Raw genomic sequence first — 20,120 nt, 5'->3', positions numbered from 1 at the left:
TGTGTATTCAGCTGTACAGTTATTGAGACTTAATTTCTTTTGAGGACATCAAGGAGTCATTCTCCACACCCTGCCATTTAGGTACTCTGAAGCAGCGTTGGTTAGTCAGCCCTGGTGCCAAGGGTCAGGAGCATCATGGTGTGCTGGAAGTGGGCCTCAGAGGCCAGCAGGTTGTGGGGGGTTATTTGGCATGATTGGTGGTCCCTTGTTAGAGTTACTATGAACAGTCTTTCACTGCTCAGCTAATGTTAATCTAACTGCTTTTTCTTTGTCTGTCTTTTTTCTCCTTCCCTTCTTCTTACTTTTATGTTTGTTTTCCATTTTGATTCTGTAGTACAAATCTGTGTTTAGGTCCTACTCCCAGGATTTCGTGCCTCACAACCAAGCTTCCGTTCAACCTTTCCTTCCGTCTACCTCCTCTTCCTCTCCACATTTCCCACACGTCCTCCAGTCTCAGAGCTCTGACTTAGTGGTGCCAACAGTAGCCAGTCCGCCTTCCAGCACCATGGACGGGCCTCTTTCATCTTCTCAGGAGAGCAACTTTCATGGAAACACTGTCTGCCTTCCTTCCGAAACCTCTTTCACTGACTCGCCTCAGACGCCTTCGGTGAGAACTCAAAAAACAAACATACCTTCATGTTGGACTGTACATTTTTTTAAGAAAGCTGTCGCTTGTCCTTGAAATTTCGACATTTCTTCTCTTCCCTTCACTGGCAGTCAAGTCGGTTGCTGGCATGTGCAAATTAGTAGCCTGACTAGATTTGACTTGATACCTGTAAAAGATTACAAAATACTATGGTAACCCTTCTATTTTCAGGACAGAAATTGAATCTTCTATACAAAGTTCCTATCAAATTGGGAATCTGATTTCCCACAACTGGACCATTGAACAGTAGTCAGTTACCATAAGATAGAAAATGCTAGTTTTGTTTGTTTTTAGAGAAAGATACAAGCACCTTTGGAAATGTGGAAGTGAGAGAGATCAAAACCAATTGTGTATCCAGTTGCATGTGATGCGAAGGATGGAGGGCCTTGTTTTCTGCCCTATTAAATTACCTGTAATACTTTACTTGGGTACAGGGAAATGTTACATTGCAGGTTGAAATGGACAAGTAGATGGTGTCAGAGAAAATGCAGGCAAGTGGAAACTAACTTCCCAGTGTGTTGAGTTGTCTTGATGTGTTGCTTTTTTCCCATACCTTGCTAATCATCTCCCATGACACTGCAAAGTCCCCTTTGTAACTGAATATGCCTTCCCGGGACAGTTTAAAGGGTCCTTGTCATCTTTGGAAAAGAGTCTGCAGGAAACTTGGGTCCCCTTTAACACCGAGGCAAGAGATGGCAAAAGCAGCTTTGTTCTTTGATCCTGAGGAAGAGTATGCCAAGTAGAGAGGACACACTCACTGTCTTTTCTTTCTCATAAAAGGAGAGTCCTGGTCAGAGCCAGCCATTCTGGCTGCCTTCTCTGAACCTTGAGGGCTGACTAGGGCTTGTCACATGTGTATTTCCTCTCATCCTGTCTCCCCTAGAGTGAAATCTCCAGTGAGGAAGCTGGTGAGGGTGAATATGTCAATCTGTATTTCTCTGGCCAGAGCAGCGAGGAGCTCCCTCACTCTCGAGGAGTAAGTAGGCCTCGGAAGGAGATTGCAGTCCTAATGCTGGCTGCCTTGTGCATGTGGCCTGGCCGCGGGTTGGGGCCCTGCTCTCCTGAGGCTGCTTCCCTTGTAATGCTTCTGTTTGACTGAGCCAGCCCCAGTTCACTAGCAGACTGGGCCTCCCAAAACACTGTAAGAAGTCATCTAAGCTCTATGGAGAGAGAACATGGCTTTCTGGGGGTGGGTTTCCCTCTGCTTCTGCTTTAGTGTGTGTGGCACACTCCTCAGAGCCTGGTAGAATGGGTCTTCTGGAAATCTACAAGGAGCAGCCTTGGTGCTGACCCTGGCCATGTAACCAGTTGCTCTGTGGAATTTCTTTCTCACCCAGAGTGAGAAACTCTTCTCTGCCACACTAAGCCTTTTCAAACCCTCATCTCCTCTTCCTCCCCAGCATGCTCCATTACTTCCATGTAATTGCTTCCAAGGAAGCTGGGTGAGTCTGGCAGGGAAGACCTCTGTGTTAATGCATAGGCCCCTTTTAAGAAAGCAAACCATCATTTCATATCCTCCTCCTTGTTATATTGCTGTCCCAGATCATGATGGTCAAGGTACTACAGTACCTTGAGTAGTGAGTAGCACAGGTTTGCTGCAGCAAAATGTGAGCAAGTTCAAAAGCTTCAAAAATAACTCTCCAGTGGACAGGTTCCTTGAAGGGGAGCTGCCATGAGAATATTTATTTCCTGGTGTTCCCACCTCACCTGTCTACTTGGTGACCTGTTCCCCTGCTATCATCCATCTTAGCCTCAAAATGTTAGCACCCATCCAGGCTCGCTTCTCACTGTTTCCCACCCCTACAAATGACAAATTCCAGTATTGTCTTTTTCTTCTCCTTGAAGTACTGTCTGACAACGTTCCATGTATTCATGCTGCCCCAGTTCTCCGTCCTTGCCTCAGGGGCAGTCCAGAGTGGAAAGTCAGGTTGTCACTAAGCAGGCTGAGCCCTGAGAGGAAGTGAGGCTCCTAGAGGAGGAGAGGAGGTTCACGCTCATGGCTGGAGCTGCCGTACCTTTTGGAACTGTGATTGGGAGGTAATGGAAGAGGAAACCTGAGTTTGCCTTGGTTTAGCAGTACAGTACTGAAGATTTTCTTTATCTGAAAAGTCAGCAGAATTTCACTGTACAACAGCAGGGCACAGTAGATAAGAGCACAGCCTGTAAAGAAACAATCCTGGGTTTACGTCCAGGCTCTGCCACTAAATAGTTTTGTGATCTTGGCAAGTCCTTTGACTTTTCCTAGCTTCTGTTTCCTTGTGTGTGAAGTGGGGATGATGATGCTGGTGAACTGTTAGGGTCTTCTAAGAGTCAAATAAGAAGATATGTGCAAAGTCCAAAGCCCAGTGACTGGCTGAGCTCTGTGTAAGTAGTAGATATTGTGATAGTGTTTTTTCTCCCTGGAGGTGGTTTAGATGGCTTCATCTAGGTTGGCAGTTGAAAAATGTCATAAATGGTGGCGCCTTTTCACTCTTTCCAAAGTCATTATGCTAGTTTGAAGAGGCCCTTGTGTTTCCTGTGTAATTAACCACCTTCATCATTAACTTGTTCACATTTCGAATTGCTTCATAGGAACTTGCACTCCAAAGCCACTTGCAGTCAGGCATGCTGGGGAGACAGATCAGCCCCAGCATGGGGCAGCTGTCAAAAACCAAACACTTAACTTCTCTTTTCAGGAATCACCAGCTGTGAAAGATAGACATCCCAAAGATTCCTCGTTGGTTGGCAGTGCACCTGGGAAGGATAACAGAGAAGGTGGTGAAAGGTAGGAAATAAACCAAGGGATCCACTTCCCTCCTACAAATCCTATTCCACCACGCATCTAAAAGCATCCGGTCTCCTCAATGAGAACCCATGATCTGCCCTCTGCAGCCAGCATGCCAGGCCCGCTTGTGTGTGTGTTATGTTTAGATTCTTTTTTCTTTTTCTGATTCTCAAAATAATACGTGTTCAGGGTAGAAAATGTGGTAGAAAATTACAGAAAACTGCAAGAAAACGGAAAAATCATGAATAATCCCACCACTCAAAATCCTTCATTCTTAATGTCTGCCATTATTTCTTTTTTTCATTTTTTTAAACTTGTTTATTGTAAAATATATATATATAAAGCAAAGAAAAAAAACAATATGCCATTATTTCTTAATTTTCTGTACATCTATTATCCACCTTACAAATTACCCACAAAATTCTTCTCTTTTCTTTTCCCCTTTTTTTGCACATCCCAAGCCAACTTCATCAGTCTCTTCCTAATTGAAGTACAGAAAGGGAGTCTAAAAGTCCCTGCCCTATCCAGACAACTTTTATTGTAAAAACTTTTAGATAGTGTGTATATTTTGTTGCTAAACCCTTTGAAAGTAAGTTATAGCTATGATACTTTGCCCCTAAGTACTTTAGAATGCCTCTTTTAAAATAATGTAAAAATCCTACCTAATTACAATAATTATCATTATCACAGCTAAGAAAATGAACAATAAATTTCCTCATATCATATGTAAACAATATTCCCAAAAAATGTTTTGTGTAGCTTCCTTTTTTTTCTTGGAGCTAAGATCAATCAAGAGTCATGCATTGTATTTAATTGTTATGTCTCTTTTATCTCTTGTAACATTCTTCAGTTTTAGCCTAAGCCAAACTTTACCAGGTTTAGAAATATGTAGTTATTTTTCCCATTGTATGTTTTCAAAATATAATATGTAGGATCTGTAATTTGCCTGACTGTCTGCAACTTCATGTTAACTTCACATGAACGTTCTTGTGAAATGTTCCACGTGTTCAAGCTTCTCCTCCCCTCTTTAGGCTAAGGTTCAGCTATCTCTGTAGTCCTGGATACTCCCAGCAGAGCTGTGCTATGCTCTTTTGCCATTGCCAAGCCTAAGCATGAATAGTTAAAGAGGGGTTAAAAAAAAGTAGCAAGGAAAGAAAAAGAAATTAGGAATTATTTTACACAGGCCCTTTGAAGAGGACCACCCACCCTGCCTGCCTCATTACCATCTCTGATGCCATCCAAGTTGAATCTGCCTGTCTTCATCTTCCCCAGGCTTAAGGCTTCCTCAAGTGCTCAGCAAGGAATGGTGGGTTTTCTGTGTTTTAGCTCCTAGTGGCAAAGAGTTTATGTGCCAAGCAATAGCAACTAGTTTGTTCTGTTACCAGCTTCATTGGACCCAAAAGTGTCAATTTCAGAGTTACCAATGATCCTCATGAAATAAGCAGAAAGACAAATGCACTGACTGGTATATTGTCTTCCTTCCAGGAAGGCCAAACCTCACTTAGAACCTTAGACAAGATGTTTAGCATCCCCTATGGCTGGGGATGGTTTTGCACTGGTCCATCCATGTTCCCTTACCAAAGGCACATATTCTTAGGTCTCAGATGCTTAGGATTAAAACTTGACCTGTGACCACAAGGCTGGTCCATGACGCACAGAATCATAAGAATAAAACAAGGAAGAAAGCAAGGGCATCTGCAGGCCAAACTTCCATTCTACTCTCTAGAATGATCTAAGCTGGCAGGCTTGTCTTGGATACCGCCCAGCCTACTCACTTGTTCCCTCTGAAGGAATTATTCTCTCCCTTCTTTACTTGGCAAACTCTTATTCAGTGTTTCAAGGCTCAGCTTATTTGCCCTAGCATCAGGGGGGACCTTCCCTGACACTTTATGCTAGGTGAGATTCCCCCTGCTTATAGTCCTCATAGTGTTCCATAGTCCCTCTTTCATCACAGTGTAACTACTTGTTTTGATGTCTGTCACTTCTGCTAGACTTTGGTGTCTGTCACTTCTGCTAGACTGAGTGCTCTGAAGATTAGGGGCCATATCTGCTTTGTTCACTGCTTCTTCTCAGTGCTGGATCCAGTGGAGAGTAGGCACTAGGAGGAGACTTATGGAATTATGTTAAGATTAATGCTAATTTAGCTCCCACATTTTTTCCCATCTTGCTTCCCTTTTTGTGATTCTTTTCCTTAAATGCTGAGTATATATATATATACTAAGACTTTGCAAAGAATGATTGAAACCATCACTTTTTAAAATACCTGAGTGGAGCCTTCTTTATCTCATAGTTAATCCCTTCAGTGTATAGATGGGGCATCCAGAAGGGAGAAGGAAATTTCCCAAGGTCACACACTTATTGATAGCAAAGCTAGAAATCCATTCCATACCCTAGCTGTCATCCATTGCTCAGTCCTCCTGTGGTGGGGGTGAGAAGCAGGTCTAGGCTTCACATTTTAGCTACAACTCCAAGCAGACTTGTCAAAGAAGCCAGAGAAGCCCTCCACAGTTCTGACACATTCCTCTGTATAGAGTGAGCACTGCCTCTGCATTCTTCTATATAGAGTCAGCACTCCCTCTGCTTTCAGGGCTTTATGGAGCCTAGGGGCCCTGTTTGGCACTTGTAGCACAAACCACTTCTCCTTCCAGGACACCAAAGTCACCAGATGCTCTGGAGTCAGCTCAGTCAGAGGAAGAAGTAGACGAGCTGTCCCTGATCGACCACAATGAAATTATGGCCAGGTTGACACTTAAGCAAGAGGTGAGTACTTCACATACTTTGATTTTACAGAATCTGTCCCCATAAAGAGAGAGAGAGGAGCTTTAAGGAGACTGTAACCTGGGGGTGTCTCAGACAAAAAAGACCCAAGCTAGGTGTCAGAACCAGAGTCTTTTACCGCTCCCAGGAGGTGCTCCCAGACTGTGGGCTTCTGGAGGTGGGGCTCTGTGTGTCTTGTTTATCCTGGCCCAGTTCTGGGACATTGTAGGTGCTAACAGATATTCCAGGAGAAACTATCCTATCCCCTTCTCTTAGTACTTATAGGAAGTGATCAAGTTATTTAGCATCTCTAAGCCTCAAGTGATAACCCTTGAGGCTTTTAGGAGAATGAAATCCGTATAAAATAGTCAGCATCAAGCTTGCACAGGGTAAGTCCTCATTAAGTTTAACACATTTTTATGTTCTTACTAATAATATAACCCATTGTAATTTCAGCCTGGGAGACACAAAGTTGATTAAGGAAATTCAGACCTAGACACTTATAGCTTGTCTATCCTATGCTTTCTCAAGAGAGCCTTGTTGGTAAAAATCATACCTGAACCTGTCACAATAAAAAATGAGTCTTCAACAGGCCACGGTGGCTCAGCAGGCAGAGTACTTGCCTACCATGCTGGAGACCCGGGTTCGATTCCCAGTGCCTGCCCATGCAAAAAAAGAGTCTATCCTGAAAGAAGCTTTGGTGTCCTTTCTGCCATGCAATTCTAGAAACACAAAAAACAGCTTCATAAAATAACCTTGACCTACCCCTGAGGAAGTTACCATGTTTCTGGCTCAGATTTGATGGCAGTCATACATATAGAACATGGATATATAGATAGTGTCCCTTTGCACACTGGTGGGCCAAACTGAACTAGCCCTGGCTGTGGCAAGTGAGTCACACAGGCAAGGTATTGGTCTCCTGCCTGTCAGGGAGCAGGAAGGAGTGGCTATTACTACCTACCCATGATGGGGGTGCTGTACTCCTCTACAGAGAGAAGTGAGCTTTTATGACCCTTGACAGAAATTTCTTCCAAAATATCAGGTCACGGGATTTTCTCTGCTAGCTGGAAATCCAAGATGGTTTCTGGACTCTGAAGTCAAGGGAAAATATCTAAAGAAGTACATGTGGCAGAGCGCATCACATAGTATATGCCCAATAAATAGATGCTTGAATAACAGCGTGTTGAATAATATTAAAACTAGAATAACAAATGAGTAGCTGTTCATATTTTTCCTCATTTTGACCCCTTATATTATTCCAGACCTACTAGTTTGGATTTAATTCACATACACCACTAAGAAGTTCCTGGAAAAAAAGCTTGTTCTGTCCAGAACCTTTGATTTGATAGTATCTCCTAGAGTGTGTGCTGCAAGCACAAGGTTAGCGGAGTATTTGATTAAGGTAATCAGATTTACAGAATTACAGAGCAAGTGGGCATTGGGACTCAGGGACCAGAGTTGAGGCCCAGGGTTTCATTTCTAACCCTGATGGCAACTTTTTGGCTCCAGGCCAGTTTTATGGGTTGGTGCCTGTGCTTGACCACATTGAAAAGAATGCTTGTTTCTTACTTGGTAAGCAGGAGGATGATGTCACTAAGGAATGTCAGATGAAATTGAACGTCTCTATAACATTTTATACTATTCCAAGGAAGAAGCTGCGATATGCACATGACTAATCCTACCACCTGGGGAAACAAGGATTTAGAATTAGGGCAGCTTCCAGCAATTTAAGAAACATGAGTATACTTGGAGTTAGTCCTGCTACTCCACCATCATCCTGAAAGAGACTGATGACAGTCCTGCCTGTCTCCGCATGGGATCCCACCATACCCAGTTTCTGAGAATTTCACACCTTGCCTCTCTGACCCATGTGTTGATGAGCAGAGGGAGGTTGAATGGTATAATTTGTGCGTGACCCGGTGTGTCCTCAAAAGCATGATTTGTGCCCCAGTGCCCATGTTGTCTGGGCAGATCTCAGAACCAAGCACTTCCCCAGATTAGGTTCTAATCTGTTCCCATCTGCTCAGCGCAGAGCAGTGGATAGGCTACAAAGGCATTCCTCACATCTGTAGCACAAGCATTCCACTCCTAGAATGAGAGGAATCCCAAGGGAATAGGGATTTGGAATCTCTGCAAAGCAGTATCTTTGTCGTCTCATCCCTACCTGTCATTTCCAAAACTGACTTTGAGACTGATTCTGACTCATGCCCTCTTTTTCTGTTTTTATTGCAGGGTGATGATGGGCCAGATGTCCGAGGAGGATCTGGAGATATCTTACTGGTCCATGCTACTGAGACAGACAGGAAAGGTATGGCAGCTCATACTGTGGTGACCTTTGTCTGTGGTCAAGAGTGCTTGCTAGGTTGGGGCTGGACTGGACTGAAGCTAAGATGATGCTCAGCCTCATTGTGGCCTCCTGTCCTCTCCTGGAAGTCAGCCTCTAATGGTTCTGAATGCGCTCCTGGTCCTGCTCTATCAGAGGGTCACCCTCTTTAGGAGATAGGCTAACCTGTGTTCAAAGCCAGGACCCTCTACTTACCAGCTGACCTCCTGTTAGTGAGGGGCAATGATGATCCTCCTGGTCCTAGGGTACATATCCCACAGGATTGTCAGGAAAGTGAGTGTCAACTACAGAGTTCATCACATAGTAAATGCTCAATAAATAGATGCTTGAATAACAGCATGTTGAATAATAGTATTAAAACTAGAATAACAAGTGAATAGCAGTTTATATTTTTCCCTTTTTGACCCTCTGTATTATTCCAGACCTACTAGTTTGGATTTAATTCACATACACCACTAGGAAGTTCCTGGAAAAAAAGTTTGTTCTGTCCAGGAACCTTTGATTTGATAGCAGTGACACTCCCTTTCACAGAAGGCTCCTGACCCTAAGCATTGAGCTGCCCCCTACCACACTGCTCCATTTAGTGTCCTCGTAGTTTGAGGATAGTTTGGAAAAGCAAGGAAATATCCTTTTAACCCTATCAGATAGACTCTGTGTGGCAAAACAGCTACCATTCCAAGTCTGTTCTGAAGGGAGAGGAGGAAGAGGCTGCGTACAGAGCAAGCAGGAAGGAAAATGCCTGTGACCTGGATTAGGACAGGCTCAGGTTAGCATTCACTCTCCCCTGCTCCATCCTTGAGAGAGTCAGTGCCCTCTCAGGGGCAGGGCTGCAGGGCACACAGACTCTCTCCCCACCTGGGCCGTGTCTCTCCCCAGACTCATTTTCTTTTACATTTTAAAAATTATTAAAAAGATAATTAATAGCCTTGTTAAAGTAAATTCTAACCTAACTTACTTCATTTTTGTAAACATCCTTAACCATATGTTTTTACAGCAGATTTCCGTAAGTATATTACATAGAATGATTCTGGGGGTTTTTAAATTATAAAAGTAATGTGAAAAAAAGTTTATATTGCAAAAAGTTTGAAAAATAGAGAAAAAGAAGAAATAGCTTGAGTAAACTCACTGACCCACTGGTTTGCATCTGGTGTTCCTTCATGCCTTAGACAGGCTCTGGGGAAAGGAAGTCCTAGAGTTCTTAAATTCAAATATGGCTGTGCCGTTCATAGGCATGGGTGACCATTGGGCAAATCACTTCTTTCTTCTACGCCTCAGTAGACTTAGCTTTTTGAAGGGGTTTTTAGCACCCATCTCACAGTTGACTTCAAGAGTCAATGAAATAACATGAAATATGACTACTATATAGAAAGTACTCAGGATGTATTCATTACCACCTCTGAGAACAAGTTCTTGCTCCAGTTTTCCTCTAGTAAATTACTACTTCATGTCTTATAAATCAGAGCCAGACATAAGAAACAAATATATTTTCATCCAAAAAGTGAAAGTCTGAGATGGGAACTGACTCCAGGCCTCAACTCCGACAGATGAACTTTGCCATCCTGCCACACAAAGCTAGCTGTGGCTAAAGCCAAAGGCTGAGCCCCTGTGGACAGGACAGCCTAAGAACTTTTCAGTCTATGCAGAGGAGGCTTTGCTGTCAGCTGGTACTTCTGTTATTAATGGAAAGATTTTGAAGTTTCACTGAACCAAAGTTTTTTGTACTTACTACTGAGACAAGAGGCCCTGGGCTATACTGGAAGGGAAGAGGCACTCTGCAGCAGTTAACAAAGAAAACTGCTTGGGCAAGTGCTTCCTGCTAACCAGAGACTATACCAGTGACACTCACTACTGGAGATCCCTTGGCTTAGAGACAGTGGAGACCCATACAATGCAGAGCAGTGTTCAGCCTGGATGAGAGCTGGTTGATGGAAGGTGCTTTGTCATCTGGAAAGCTCTGCTCTTGGGTAGTGTGTTATCAGAAGCAGCGTGTTAGAGGGTAAAACTGGGTTTAACCTTCTTAGACCTCATTTCAGATCAGCTCCATTCTTTGTGAACTGTGTGTGCCGAAACATAGCACGTAACCCTCTGGAGCTTCCATTTTCTCAGTAGAGGAACTAGGAATGATGAGAACCACACCTTCTAGAGTTGTCATTAAGATCAAGTGAGCCAAGTAACAGAAAGTGCTCTGAAAGTACAAAGAGAAGTACAAAGAACTATATAAACGTTAGAGAGTGAGGCACATCACTCTCATACCAAAAACTAGATGACACCCTGTTTGCTATAACCCAGAGTACACCTGATGGTTATTTGGGGTTAGATTGTCCTTGGCATGAATGAACCCTGCCAAGGGTCACACTACTTATAAGTTGTGTGATCTCAGAAAAATTACTCCGTTTCTCTGTGCTTGGGTTCTTCATCTCTAAAGTGGGAATGACAGTAGCCCCTGCCCCTCAGGAGTTGCTCTGAGCAGTCAGGGAAGTAGTACATGTGCAGAGCATGGCCTAGTGTTCCCTGGTAAGCCTGGCACCTACCCTTTGAGTGGTCGCCATGGCAACAGGCAATGCTGAAGATAGAAAGATGCATAGACTTAGATTTGTTCTTCCAGAAACAGGCATTCATTTGTCTGACTCCCTCTCTGCTTCTTCACCCAGACCCTTTTTCAACAAAAGCCCAAACTTGACAGAGAGCTAGGTAAAATTTGGGAGTCCAGGAATGAGCCTGAGTACAATACTGAGATTCCAGCCTGTAAACCTCACTCACACCTACTTGCTCTCATTTACATCATACAGACTTTCAGATGCAAAAGCAAATGTCAGTTTTCCTCTTTTGTTTGGGTGAGAAAGCAATCATGCTTGTGCCTGGAGAAGTGGGGTTCTTCAGGATTCCTGTCACTGCCTGCCAAATTGGGAGATGCATGAGAGAAGATAGGAGAAGGTGGTCTCTGCCCCCCAAAACAAAATTTAAATAGGGTGCATGTACTCAGCCTCATGGTTAAGAGCACAGACTTTGGAGTCAACTCCAGATCTGAATCTTAGATCATATACTAATTAACAAGTCTAGCCAGGTCATTTGACTCGGGGAGTGTCCTGCCATTTAATCAATTCAGTTACTTTTTTTCTGAACATCAGAGACAGCATGGTTTGGAGGGTGAGTCTCAACAGCAAATAAACAAGGGTATGTCATGATTCCAGAAAGATCGGAAATCCCTGGATGGAATCATTCCCTCCATTGGAAAAGCATAATGGTAGATGGGACCTGCCTGCCCAGTCCCATGCAGTGGCTTGTCATCTCATTCTTTCCCACTCCTGACCTCTGGTGCCAGGCTCTTAGCAGTGGGCCTTGCACCTCTGTGACACCCAAGGTGCTTACAGATGCTCTCCAAGCTGTGACTCATAGTATTTGCAGTAAGTAAAATTCCCCAGAATCATTGAATTATTGGACCCGATCCCCTTAAAGTATTTTTTATGATTTAGCTTCAAAACCCTGCCGGATTATTTTGAACTATTTTCTCTATGCCTATAATTTTAAGACCCTTCGAATCATCAACTTTTAGAACAGACAAGAACCCCTGGATCCAGGAGAGCAAACACCTGGAACAGACATGCTACCAATGTTTACCCCTTGCCAGTGGCAGACATCACTAATAATTGCAGTTTTCTTTCCCACTGGGACCAGTGTTGGCCTCAGAATCCACCGCAGCATCATTCCCAAGGCAGCCCCAGTCGATCAAATAAAGTGTGCTTGCATGATGAAACCCATTTGCTTTTCCTCACTCTGATACACTCCCTTGTTTGAGAAATGTGGAGCTGAGTCCAGAGGAGTCAGGTGGCTTTCTCTGGGGCACCCAGGTAGAGGGCACCAGAATGAATTATCAGGCCCTTAGCGTCTAACCTCCAGTCTCTTGCTCTTTCCACTCCCCTATGCTGCTTCCCCTGTCTTTCTCAGAGCAAGGGCTTTTCCTCTTGCATTTCCTAGCTCTTTTCAGACCCAGAATCCCACCTACTCCCCCAGCCTCTACACCGTGATTAATTGTGCCTTTTGTTTTTCCCCTCTAGATTTGGTTTTGTACTGTGAAGCCTTCTTGACGACTTACAGGACTTTCATCACCCCTGAGGAGCTCATCAAGAAGCTGCAGTACAGATATCCTTTCTGGCACCCTCTCTTGGCACCCCACCCCTCTACCCCAGAACCAGCCCAGCAATGGCAAAATGGGCCTCCTAGAACTCATTTTATTTCAGAAGTTGACAGTTATGGTTTTTTGGTACCAGCTAGGTTGCAGAATGGTTTTTTACACCACCCAGGGAAGGAAGTAGGCAGATTGTATCTTGGGCAGGGTTTTGTCTCAGGGACACTTAGAAGTATATAAATGCCAGCCTCTGGGAGGTGTGCATGGGTCCAGACAGGCAGACTTTGCTTTCGTTGCCCTCAGTACCCATCTGCCACCAACCCTGGCTCCTCAGCTTTTCATCATACACAGCCTTCTGGAGACAGGGGCAAGAGGGGGCCTTCTTGCCTACCCATCCCTACCCCACTCAGCCCTCATGGCAGGGAACCTGATGGTAATGTGGGGCAGCAGTGTGATGTAGGGATTTTGGAGCCCAATAGGCTGAGTTCACGTTCCTACTTTGCCATTTTCCTAGCTTTGGGACCTTAGGCAAAGGCCTCCTCTCTGAACCTCACTTTTCTTATCTGTAAAAAGATTGAATTCAATTATATAAAGTGCCTGGATTATAGGATGTGCTACCTGCTGGATCATTGGATGTTTCTGAAAAAGAATTAATACATCCTGCAAAGAGTGAGTGTACAGGCCCCTGCAGAGACCAACTGGAGGCAGAGACCTTTGCTTAGTGTGCACCTGTCCCAAGAGGTAGATACCCTTCTCAGAGGTGCAGCCGCAGTGTGTGAGGCTTGAGGGAATCAAGATTCAATAGACTCAGCCACCTCTCCCAAGAGCTAATGGTCCAGGGTTCTCTGCTCCTTGGCTGCCTCCCAGCATCATAGCCCACCACTGCCATCTGCTGGACAACTGCTGTCACTTTGGAGCAAGAAGTCAAAGCCCTCCGCTGTTCTCTCCCTCCTTGTCCGTGTGCCCTGAGGCTTCTCCTGTTCCTTCTAGACCTCACTGCCTTCCCATTTTCCCCTTAACCTTAGATTTTCTGGTCTAGCAAAGATAAATGGAATTTTCCATTTGCTCAGACTTAGGTCTCCTCTATCTTCACAGGTTCTGTTACTCAGAGCCCCTACTCACAAGCCTGGCTCAGCAAATAATTGTAACTCACACTTATTGAGAATTTACTAGTATTGGGGGCATGCTGAGCATTCACATTCTGCCATAACACCATGAGGTTGGTATCATTATATAATTTCCTATTATGTAATTGAGGAAACTGAGGTTCAGAGAGCTAAAGTGACTGACCTGTATTGCTGCCTGGTGGGAGAGCAGCCACATGCTCAGCCCTCTTACACACATGTAGCCTTTGCCTGGCTGGCCACTTCACCAGATTAGTGAATATGTACCATCTGGACCCTGGGCACGGTTGGCTAGTAAGTCCTCTGTGCCATACAAGTCAGACTATCCCAGGTACATTGTACTCGTCCTGAGGTCCACAACATAGAAGGGCCTAGAGTGTTAGAGGGCAGGCAGGAGGTAGTCAGAGAACGGTAGGTGTAGAGACCACAACCTCAGGAGAGCCAGAGATTTTCAGGTATGTAAAGGGCTGCTATAGGGAAGGGTGGAGATGTGCTCTCTTTGACTCTGAGGGAAAAACAGTCCCAGCATTGCAGAGATCAGCGTTCCCTAGGAGAGTGGCCGTGCAGAAACTGACTGCATGGTCCAGGGAGGTGTGGAGGCTTCAGTAGCTGGAAGTTCATCCCACCACATATTCCACCTCACCCCACCCCATGTAAGAGCTGCCTACTTCTTTAACCCATATTCCACATACGAAAAGTTCTCTCCCTTTGCCGACACATTCAAGAAGCGTGTCAGCAAAAACACGTTCTTCGTGCTGGTGCGAGTGGTGGACGAGCTCTGGTTAGTGCTTTGGCCTGTGGGGATCCTGTGGAGGAGGGGGTAGGAAAGTCTCAAGGAGCTTCTCATGCCTTTGGCATCTCAAACCAGTTCCTCGATGGAATGGCCGACTTCCCTGCTGAGAAAAGGACAGCTCATCCATGTCCCACCTGCTCTCCTAGAGGACAGGCCAGCAGAGCGCAGATCGCTGCCTTCCACCCCAGGGTTGGACAGGCTTGCTCTTACCTACTTCAATGCTAACTCAAACTCCTTCTTTGCCATTTAGAGCAGAGTAAGGAATTCCACCAGCCCAGCCTGGGCCCTGGATTTTCTTGTGGGGTACGTCCTAAGGCCATCCCTCTAACATGTAATTTAGGACTTGTCCACTGTGGGCTGCGCCATTAGCCACCAGCAGTTTTGGAGGCTGAGTGGAGTCTAAGCTAGGGTGCAGAAAGTAGTCTCCCCCTCCCTCTTCAGCATTTCAGTAGTGATCTATCTACATCTCTGGTGTGGCACTTGTCATTTCTGTTCACTTAACAAATACATGTTGAGCCAAGCCTAGGTCTGCAGAGTCAATGGTGAACAAAATAAACCGGGTCCCTGCCTTCAAGGCATTTACCTTCTAACAGGAGAGACGGCCTTAGACAGTAACTGTGTACCTGTGAAATTTTACTAAGTGGTAAGTGCTATGCAGACAAAGTTCAAGGGGTCTCGTCTAGACTAGTAAAGTCTTCTTGGCATCTCATTGCTCTAGTGAGCCTAGGAACTCCTCTGGAACAAATTTTTGTGGGATTTATCTTTGTAGCCCAGTTCTTGGCACATTCCCTGGTGTGACTTGTTCAGTGCCAGCAAAAATTTGTTTAGTGAATGGTGGTTATTTATCACAACTTAGACCACTCCCAGTACTTCTGAGGATGCAAGCAGCCATCCCAAGTTCTTTCTCTTGCTCTCTTCCCACATGAGGTTTCCCAGCTGTTTTTTGATCACTGCTATTTGGTCCTTGGCATCTTAAGGTAGATTTTGGATTCAGTGGGTAGCAGTACTTCTGCTGGATCTTGTATTCTGCCCCTAACCTTGTGGCCTTTGGCCCTTTAGCCTGGTAGAGTTAACAGAAGAGATTTTGAAGCTGCTCATGGAACTGGTCTTTCGCTTGGTGTGCAATGGGGAGCTCAGCCTGGCCCGTGTGCTCCGGAAGAACATCCTGGACAAAGTAGACCAGAAGAAGTTGCTCAGGTGTGCTAACTCCGACCAGCCCCTGGCAGCCAGGGGCGTAGCAGCCAGGTGAGGAGCCAGCCGCATGTCTGTGAGTTCTGACCTCAGGTCTTGCCTGCTTCCCAGCCCCTGTCTCCTCTAGCAAGAACTGTCCCCAGTGCCTGCCTTTCTGTTTTATTTCCCTCGGTTTACCCTCTGTCCCTCTCCAGCCCCACAGCCTCATGTCCTGGTTCCCCCTAGACCTTGTGACGAGGTGCCTCAGGGGCGGTCCCTTGAGTTTCCTCTGTGGGCTGAGGCTCTTTTTTTGGAAGGTATATTTTGTGATGAGTCACCCTGTTACTAGGAAATGGGTGGCAGGGCATGAGGTGGGGTTTCGTATGTCAGGAAACAGATTAATAAGTTCCAGGCTGCCTGAGGTTTGCTCTTAATTATCGTCATGGCACTAACACGTCAACTGTTCATTGTAGCCCTAGCCCAGCCTCACTGTGCCTTCCTGAGAATTCCTAAGAATCTGTGGAAAGGTTCAAATCTGTTACCTGCCCCTCTACCCAATTCCAAAGGCAGATTTTAATTCCAGATGTAAAAGTTTGTTGTTTTTCAGCTCATTAGTGTTGAATATTTTAACCACCATCTATATGGCAACATCTCTCTTCCCATGGCCATCTTGATGGCCACTGGCCACCCAGGAGGGAAGTCTGGTTATAAGAGTTCTTGGGCACCCGAACTGTCCATGAGCTTGAAAGGGAAGATCCCTGACTCTGGAAACTACAGCACACACAGCAGAGGAAGGATCAGAAATCCAGACTTTGTTGTCCTGGGGAGAAGCGCGTGTGGCTGGGAGAGAGACTTAAGGACCTCGGTCTGGTCCTGTTCCACTGCTGAACTGCTGTGACTTCCAACAAAACTTAAAGTTTCATGCTCTCTTCTTGTGCAATGAGGTTTGGGGCAGTTGTTCCCTCTGGTCTCGTTCAGCTCTGAAATTGGCGACAAACACCTCGGCTCTCCCATCTGCTGTGCCTTATCACCTGACCACTCTTCTGTTGCCTTGTCTTTCAGGCCAGGGACCTTGCATGACTTTCATAGCCATGAAATAGCGGAGCAGCTGACACTGCTAGATGCTGAGCTCTTTTATAAAATAGAGGTATGGTGTTCAGTGGGGCCTAGGGCTTGGGGAGGATGTTCAAGCAGATGCTGGGGCTTTTACTGAATGAGTAAAACTACTCAGTCAGAGTAAAGCCAGAGGGCTCTAACTCTCTCAGGTCCATTTCCTTTTTCAGATTCCTGAGGTTTTGCTTTGGGCAAAAGAGCAAAACGAAGAGAAGAGCCCCAATTTGACCCAATTCACTGAGCACTTCAACAACATGTCCTATTGGTAAGAAGGAGCTGCAGTACACCTCGATGGGTTCTGTGTTTTCCTTCTCAGAAAGGTGGAATGGCAAAGAGTAGGAATTGCCTCTTTGGTTCCCCAAACCCCATTGTGAGGCCCATGGGCATTAACTGCGCAGAGGCCGAGAGTAAGCGTAGAGGCCAAAGGCTCATGTTGCCCATCAGTTCCCCTGGGCTGGAAGTAAGGGACTGGTTGAGACAACATCTGGGCTCAGCAAGGAGGTGTTCCAGGATTGATTAGTCGTGCCTGCCATCCTGCTCTAGTCGCTGCCAATCTCTTCACTGCCAGGCAGCCTTTGGGGTGAATCTTCAGTCTGAATCTCTTTCAAAACTGTTAGCAAAAGTGTGAGCTCTATGAATACTTTTAGTTAGCCTTTAGTTCTTAAGGTGAATTGAAGTCCAACAGTGTGTTTATTATTCAGAAGTCTTGGCTCTTTAAGATGTGACTCAAAAGCGCCTATAGCCTCTCAGTGTTAAAGAATCAGTCTGGGTATGTAGTCTCCAGCTTCAGCAGAACCCACCCTTCACAGGAACCTCCACTGCCACCAGAGGGAAATTCTGGTGTTTTAAAAATGCTCTAAGCTCACGCTATATTTTTCTTCTTTTTCCGTTATCCCAGATCGCTAAATGTGTCCTTTCCAAGAAGTTTGATTGAATTACTGTACGCATTCGCTGTCATGCATGACAGTTGTGTCATTGTTAGAGATTTCAGTAATTAAAATGGGAAACAGAAGAAAAATTCTCTGAGTACCTTGCTTTTCTCCCTATAACAGGAAGCACTCCACTTCTCTGTAAAGTATGCTCAGCAACCCATCAGACCAGTTAGAGGTTTGCTCAATAGGATGTGGTAGATTCTCGGACAGACCTGCACACAGAGCCCCTGAGCCTGGATTCCAGCCATGGCCCCTTATTGAGTAAAAAGCGAGTATGTCCCACTGGGGCAGGGTGGCTAGCAGGAGGTGTAGGTGTGGCCCTTTCAAACCATCTGCCCTTTTCCAGGGCCAAACAAACAGCATAGAAAGGTGAGAAGATATCCTCTGAGTAATTCTGGTAGTGAACCCTGTAAAACCACAGGAGGTTGAGACTGCCTGAAAGTCTTTGTTACACATTTGGCACAAACGAGATCTGCTTCTTTGCTCTAGTTGTCGTTGTTGTCCTAAGAGGCTCCAAGACAGCCATTCTCTCCCTCATGGCTGGCAAAAATGGCCTCTTAACCCTTGTGTCCCTTGTCTTCCCTTTGCCAGTCCTAGAACCACATGAATGGCTTTTCCTAGCCCCAGAGATGCTTGGGGATCACTGTTTGTCAGTACGGACTCTGCTTTGATCATCCAAAACCTCCCTGCTGCCTGCAGAGTCACTGTTCAGGTTCAATTAGGATCAGTCACATTTCTTTTATGGTGTCTTGCCTCTGTCTCTGGGATGTTCTCTTCAGGAACAGGGAGTAGGTCTACACTTGGGGCATCACACATCCCTGAGCACTGGTAGATGTGGATTCATATCCAGCTGGTGCAGGAATCCATGCAGGCCCCACCTCTATTATGACCACCAGGGGTCCTGCAGGGAGACTTGGTCATCTTAGCTCTCTCTTCTTTTTTCTCTTGGTCCTTGTAGGGTCCGGTCAATAATCATGTTACAGGAAAAGGCCCAGGACAGAGAACGCCTGCTCTTGAAGTTCATCAAGATCATGAAGGTAACCATGACTGTTCCTTCCCCCAGAGCCCACCCTTTCATACCTTGCTTGTTCCTGCCACCTCCCCTCACAGAGGTCACATCTCTCTCTGTAGCACTTACGAAAGCTAAATAACTTCAACTCCTACCTGGCCATCCTCTCTGCACTGGACTCGGCACCCATCCGCAGGCTGGAGTGGCAAAAGCAGACCTCGGAGGTGAGCTGGGGCTGAGCCCTGTTGATCTATTGGTTTTGGAAGAAAGTAGTCAGGTGGGGAGGCCTACCTGGCACTCGGTTAAGCTGGCTGTGGCAGAAAGTGCTTGGGACTGGGACAGAGAACTGGGATCAGGTCCCTGCTCTGCCACTGGGGTACTGTGTGGCCATGACAACCCTTTCCTCCCCAACCCCCACCATAGTATCCTCCTCTCTTTCTGAGGGTCTGTGGTTCATTCTGTGGTTATAACATTATGGCCATCCTGCTGCCTCCTGTTACAAATCTGTACCTGTGTCTCAAATTCACTTACACAGTCCTTCTTTCAGCCCATGCTTCTGATGGGACTGCTTTGGACCTGGCACCACATTAAGCATTGGGGATGTACTGTGAGCAGGTCAGATGGGCAAATTTCTTTTGTGCTAAAAGGAAAATAATGGCTGCTAAGAGAGCATATGACAAGGCAGTCTGACCCTGCCTAGGGGTCAAGGGGGAAGCTTTCCCAAGGAAGTGCTGTTCATTGGGCAGCGGGCTCTCTACCAGCTCCTCTCCCGCGCGGGAGCGTGTGTCAGCCACCCGGCATAATGTGTCATAATTTGGTGGCCACTCCTGACAGCCGAGCTCGGCTCGGGCATTAAATCATGGCCTGGAGGGATTCTGAGTCTGGCAATGCCTGGTGCAAGGCTGTCATCTCTCTGCACACTGCACCTATCAGTCTTGACATGATTGATGAAGACCTGAAAGATGAAGAGGAGTTTCTTGGAAGGGGAAGAGAATTTTTATGAAAGAGGACAGAGGAATGCACAGATGGGAGCTTGGTTCCCTCAGGGAGCAGGAGGCCAGCCTGGCTGTGTCACGACAGTGAAAGGGCCAGCTCCCAACTCTGAGGGCCTTGCAGAGCCCGGTGAGAAAGTTAGACCTTTATCTAAGGGTGGCAAGATGTTTCTTGAGAAGAAAGGCAGTCTACTGGGCTGAGTGTCATCTGGGCCACTCAGGGATCATCTCACTAGGTGCACATAAAGGGACATTTATACAGCAGCACCATACAGAAAAGTGTGAAATATATACTGGATGCCATGGGAGGAACATACAAGAGGTCCTGAGGAGGCAGAGAAAGCTTCCTG

General features: G+C 45.8%; 1 protein-coding gene across 5 annotated transcripts in view; it reads left to right on the top strand.

Annotated features, from left to right (window-relative positions):
* The window catches only part of RAPGEF1 (Rap guanine nucleotide exchange factor 1), a 195,786-nt gene that overhangs the window by 168,072 nt on the left and 7,594 nt on the right, over positions 1 to 20,120 (top strand). For 3 of the 5 annotated variants that reach the window (XM_077147295.1, XM_077147294.1, XM_077147291.1), the window contains 10 exons: positions 3,322 to 3,410; positions 6,059 to 6,170; positions 8,400 to 8,475; positions 12,567 to 12,651; positions 14,450 to 14,542; positions 15,614 to 15,799; positions 16,787 to 16,871; positions 17,008 to 17,102; positions 18,728 to 18,806; positions 18,901 to 19,002. In XM_077147295.1, the coding sequence (XP_077003410.1) occupies positions 3,322 to 3,410; positions 6,059 to 6,170; positions 8,400 to 8,475; positions 12,567 to 12,651; positions 14,450 to 14,542; positions 15,614 to 15,799; positions 16,787 to 16,871; positions 17,008 to 17,102; positions 18,728 to 18,806; positions 18,901 to 19,002 (1,002 nt within the window). Of the gene's footprint in view, positions 1 to 334; positions 608 to 1,529; positions 1,623 to 3,321; positions 3,411 to 6,058; positions 6,171 to 8,399; positions 8,476 to 12,566; positions 12,652 to 14,449; positions 14,543 to 15,613; positions 15,800 to 16,786; positions 16,872 to 17,007; positions 17,103 to 18,727; positions 18,807 to 18,900; positions 19,003 to 20,120 lie in introns of all 5 variants that reach the window. The other 2 variants (XM_077147288.1, XM_077147285.1) reach the window with 1 other exon arrangement.

The sequence above is a fragment of the Tamandua tetradactyla genome, chromosome 2 (assembly GCF_023851605.1).
Source record: "Tamandua tetradactyla isolate mTamTet1 chromosome 2, mTamTet1.pri, whole genome shotgun sequence".
NCBI classification, from domain to species: Eukaryota; Metazoa; Chordata; class Mammalia; order Pilosa; family Myrmecophagidae; genus Tamandua; species Tamandua tetradactyla.
The sequence above is the reverse complement of the archived record's forward strand: the minus strand, read 5'-3'. Positions and strand labels throughout refer to the sequence as shown.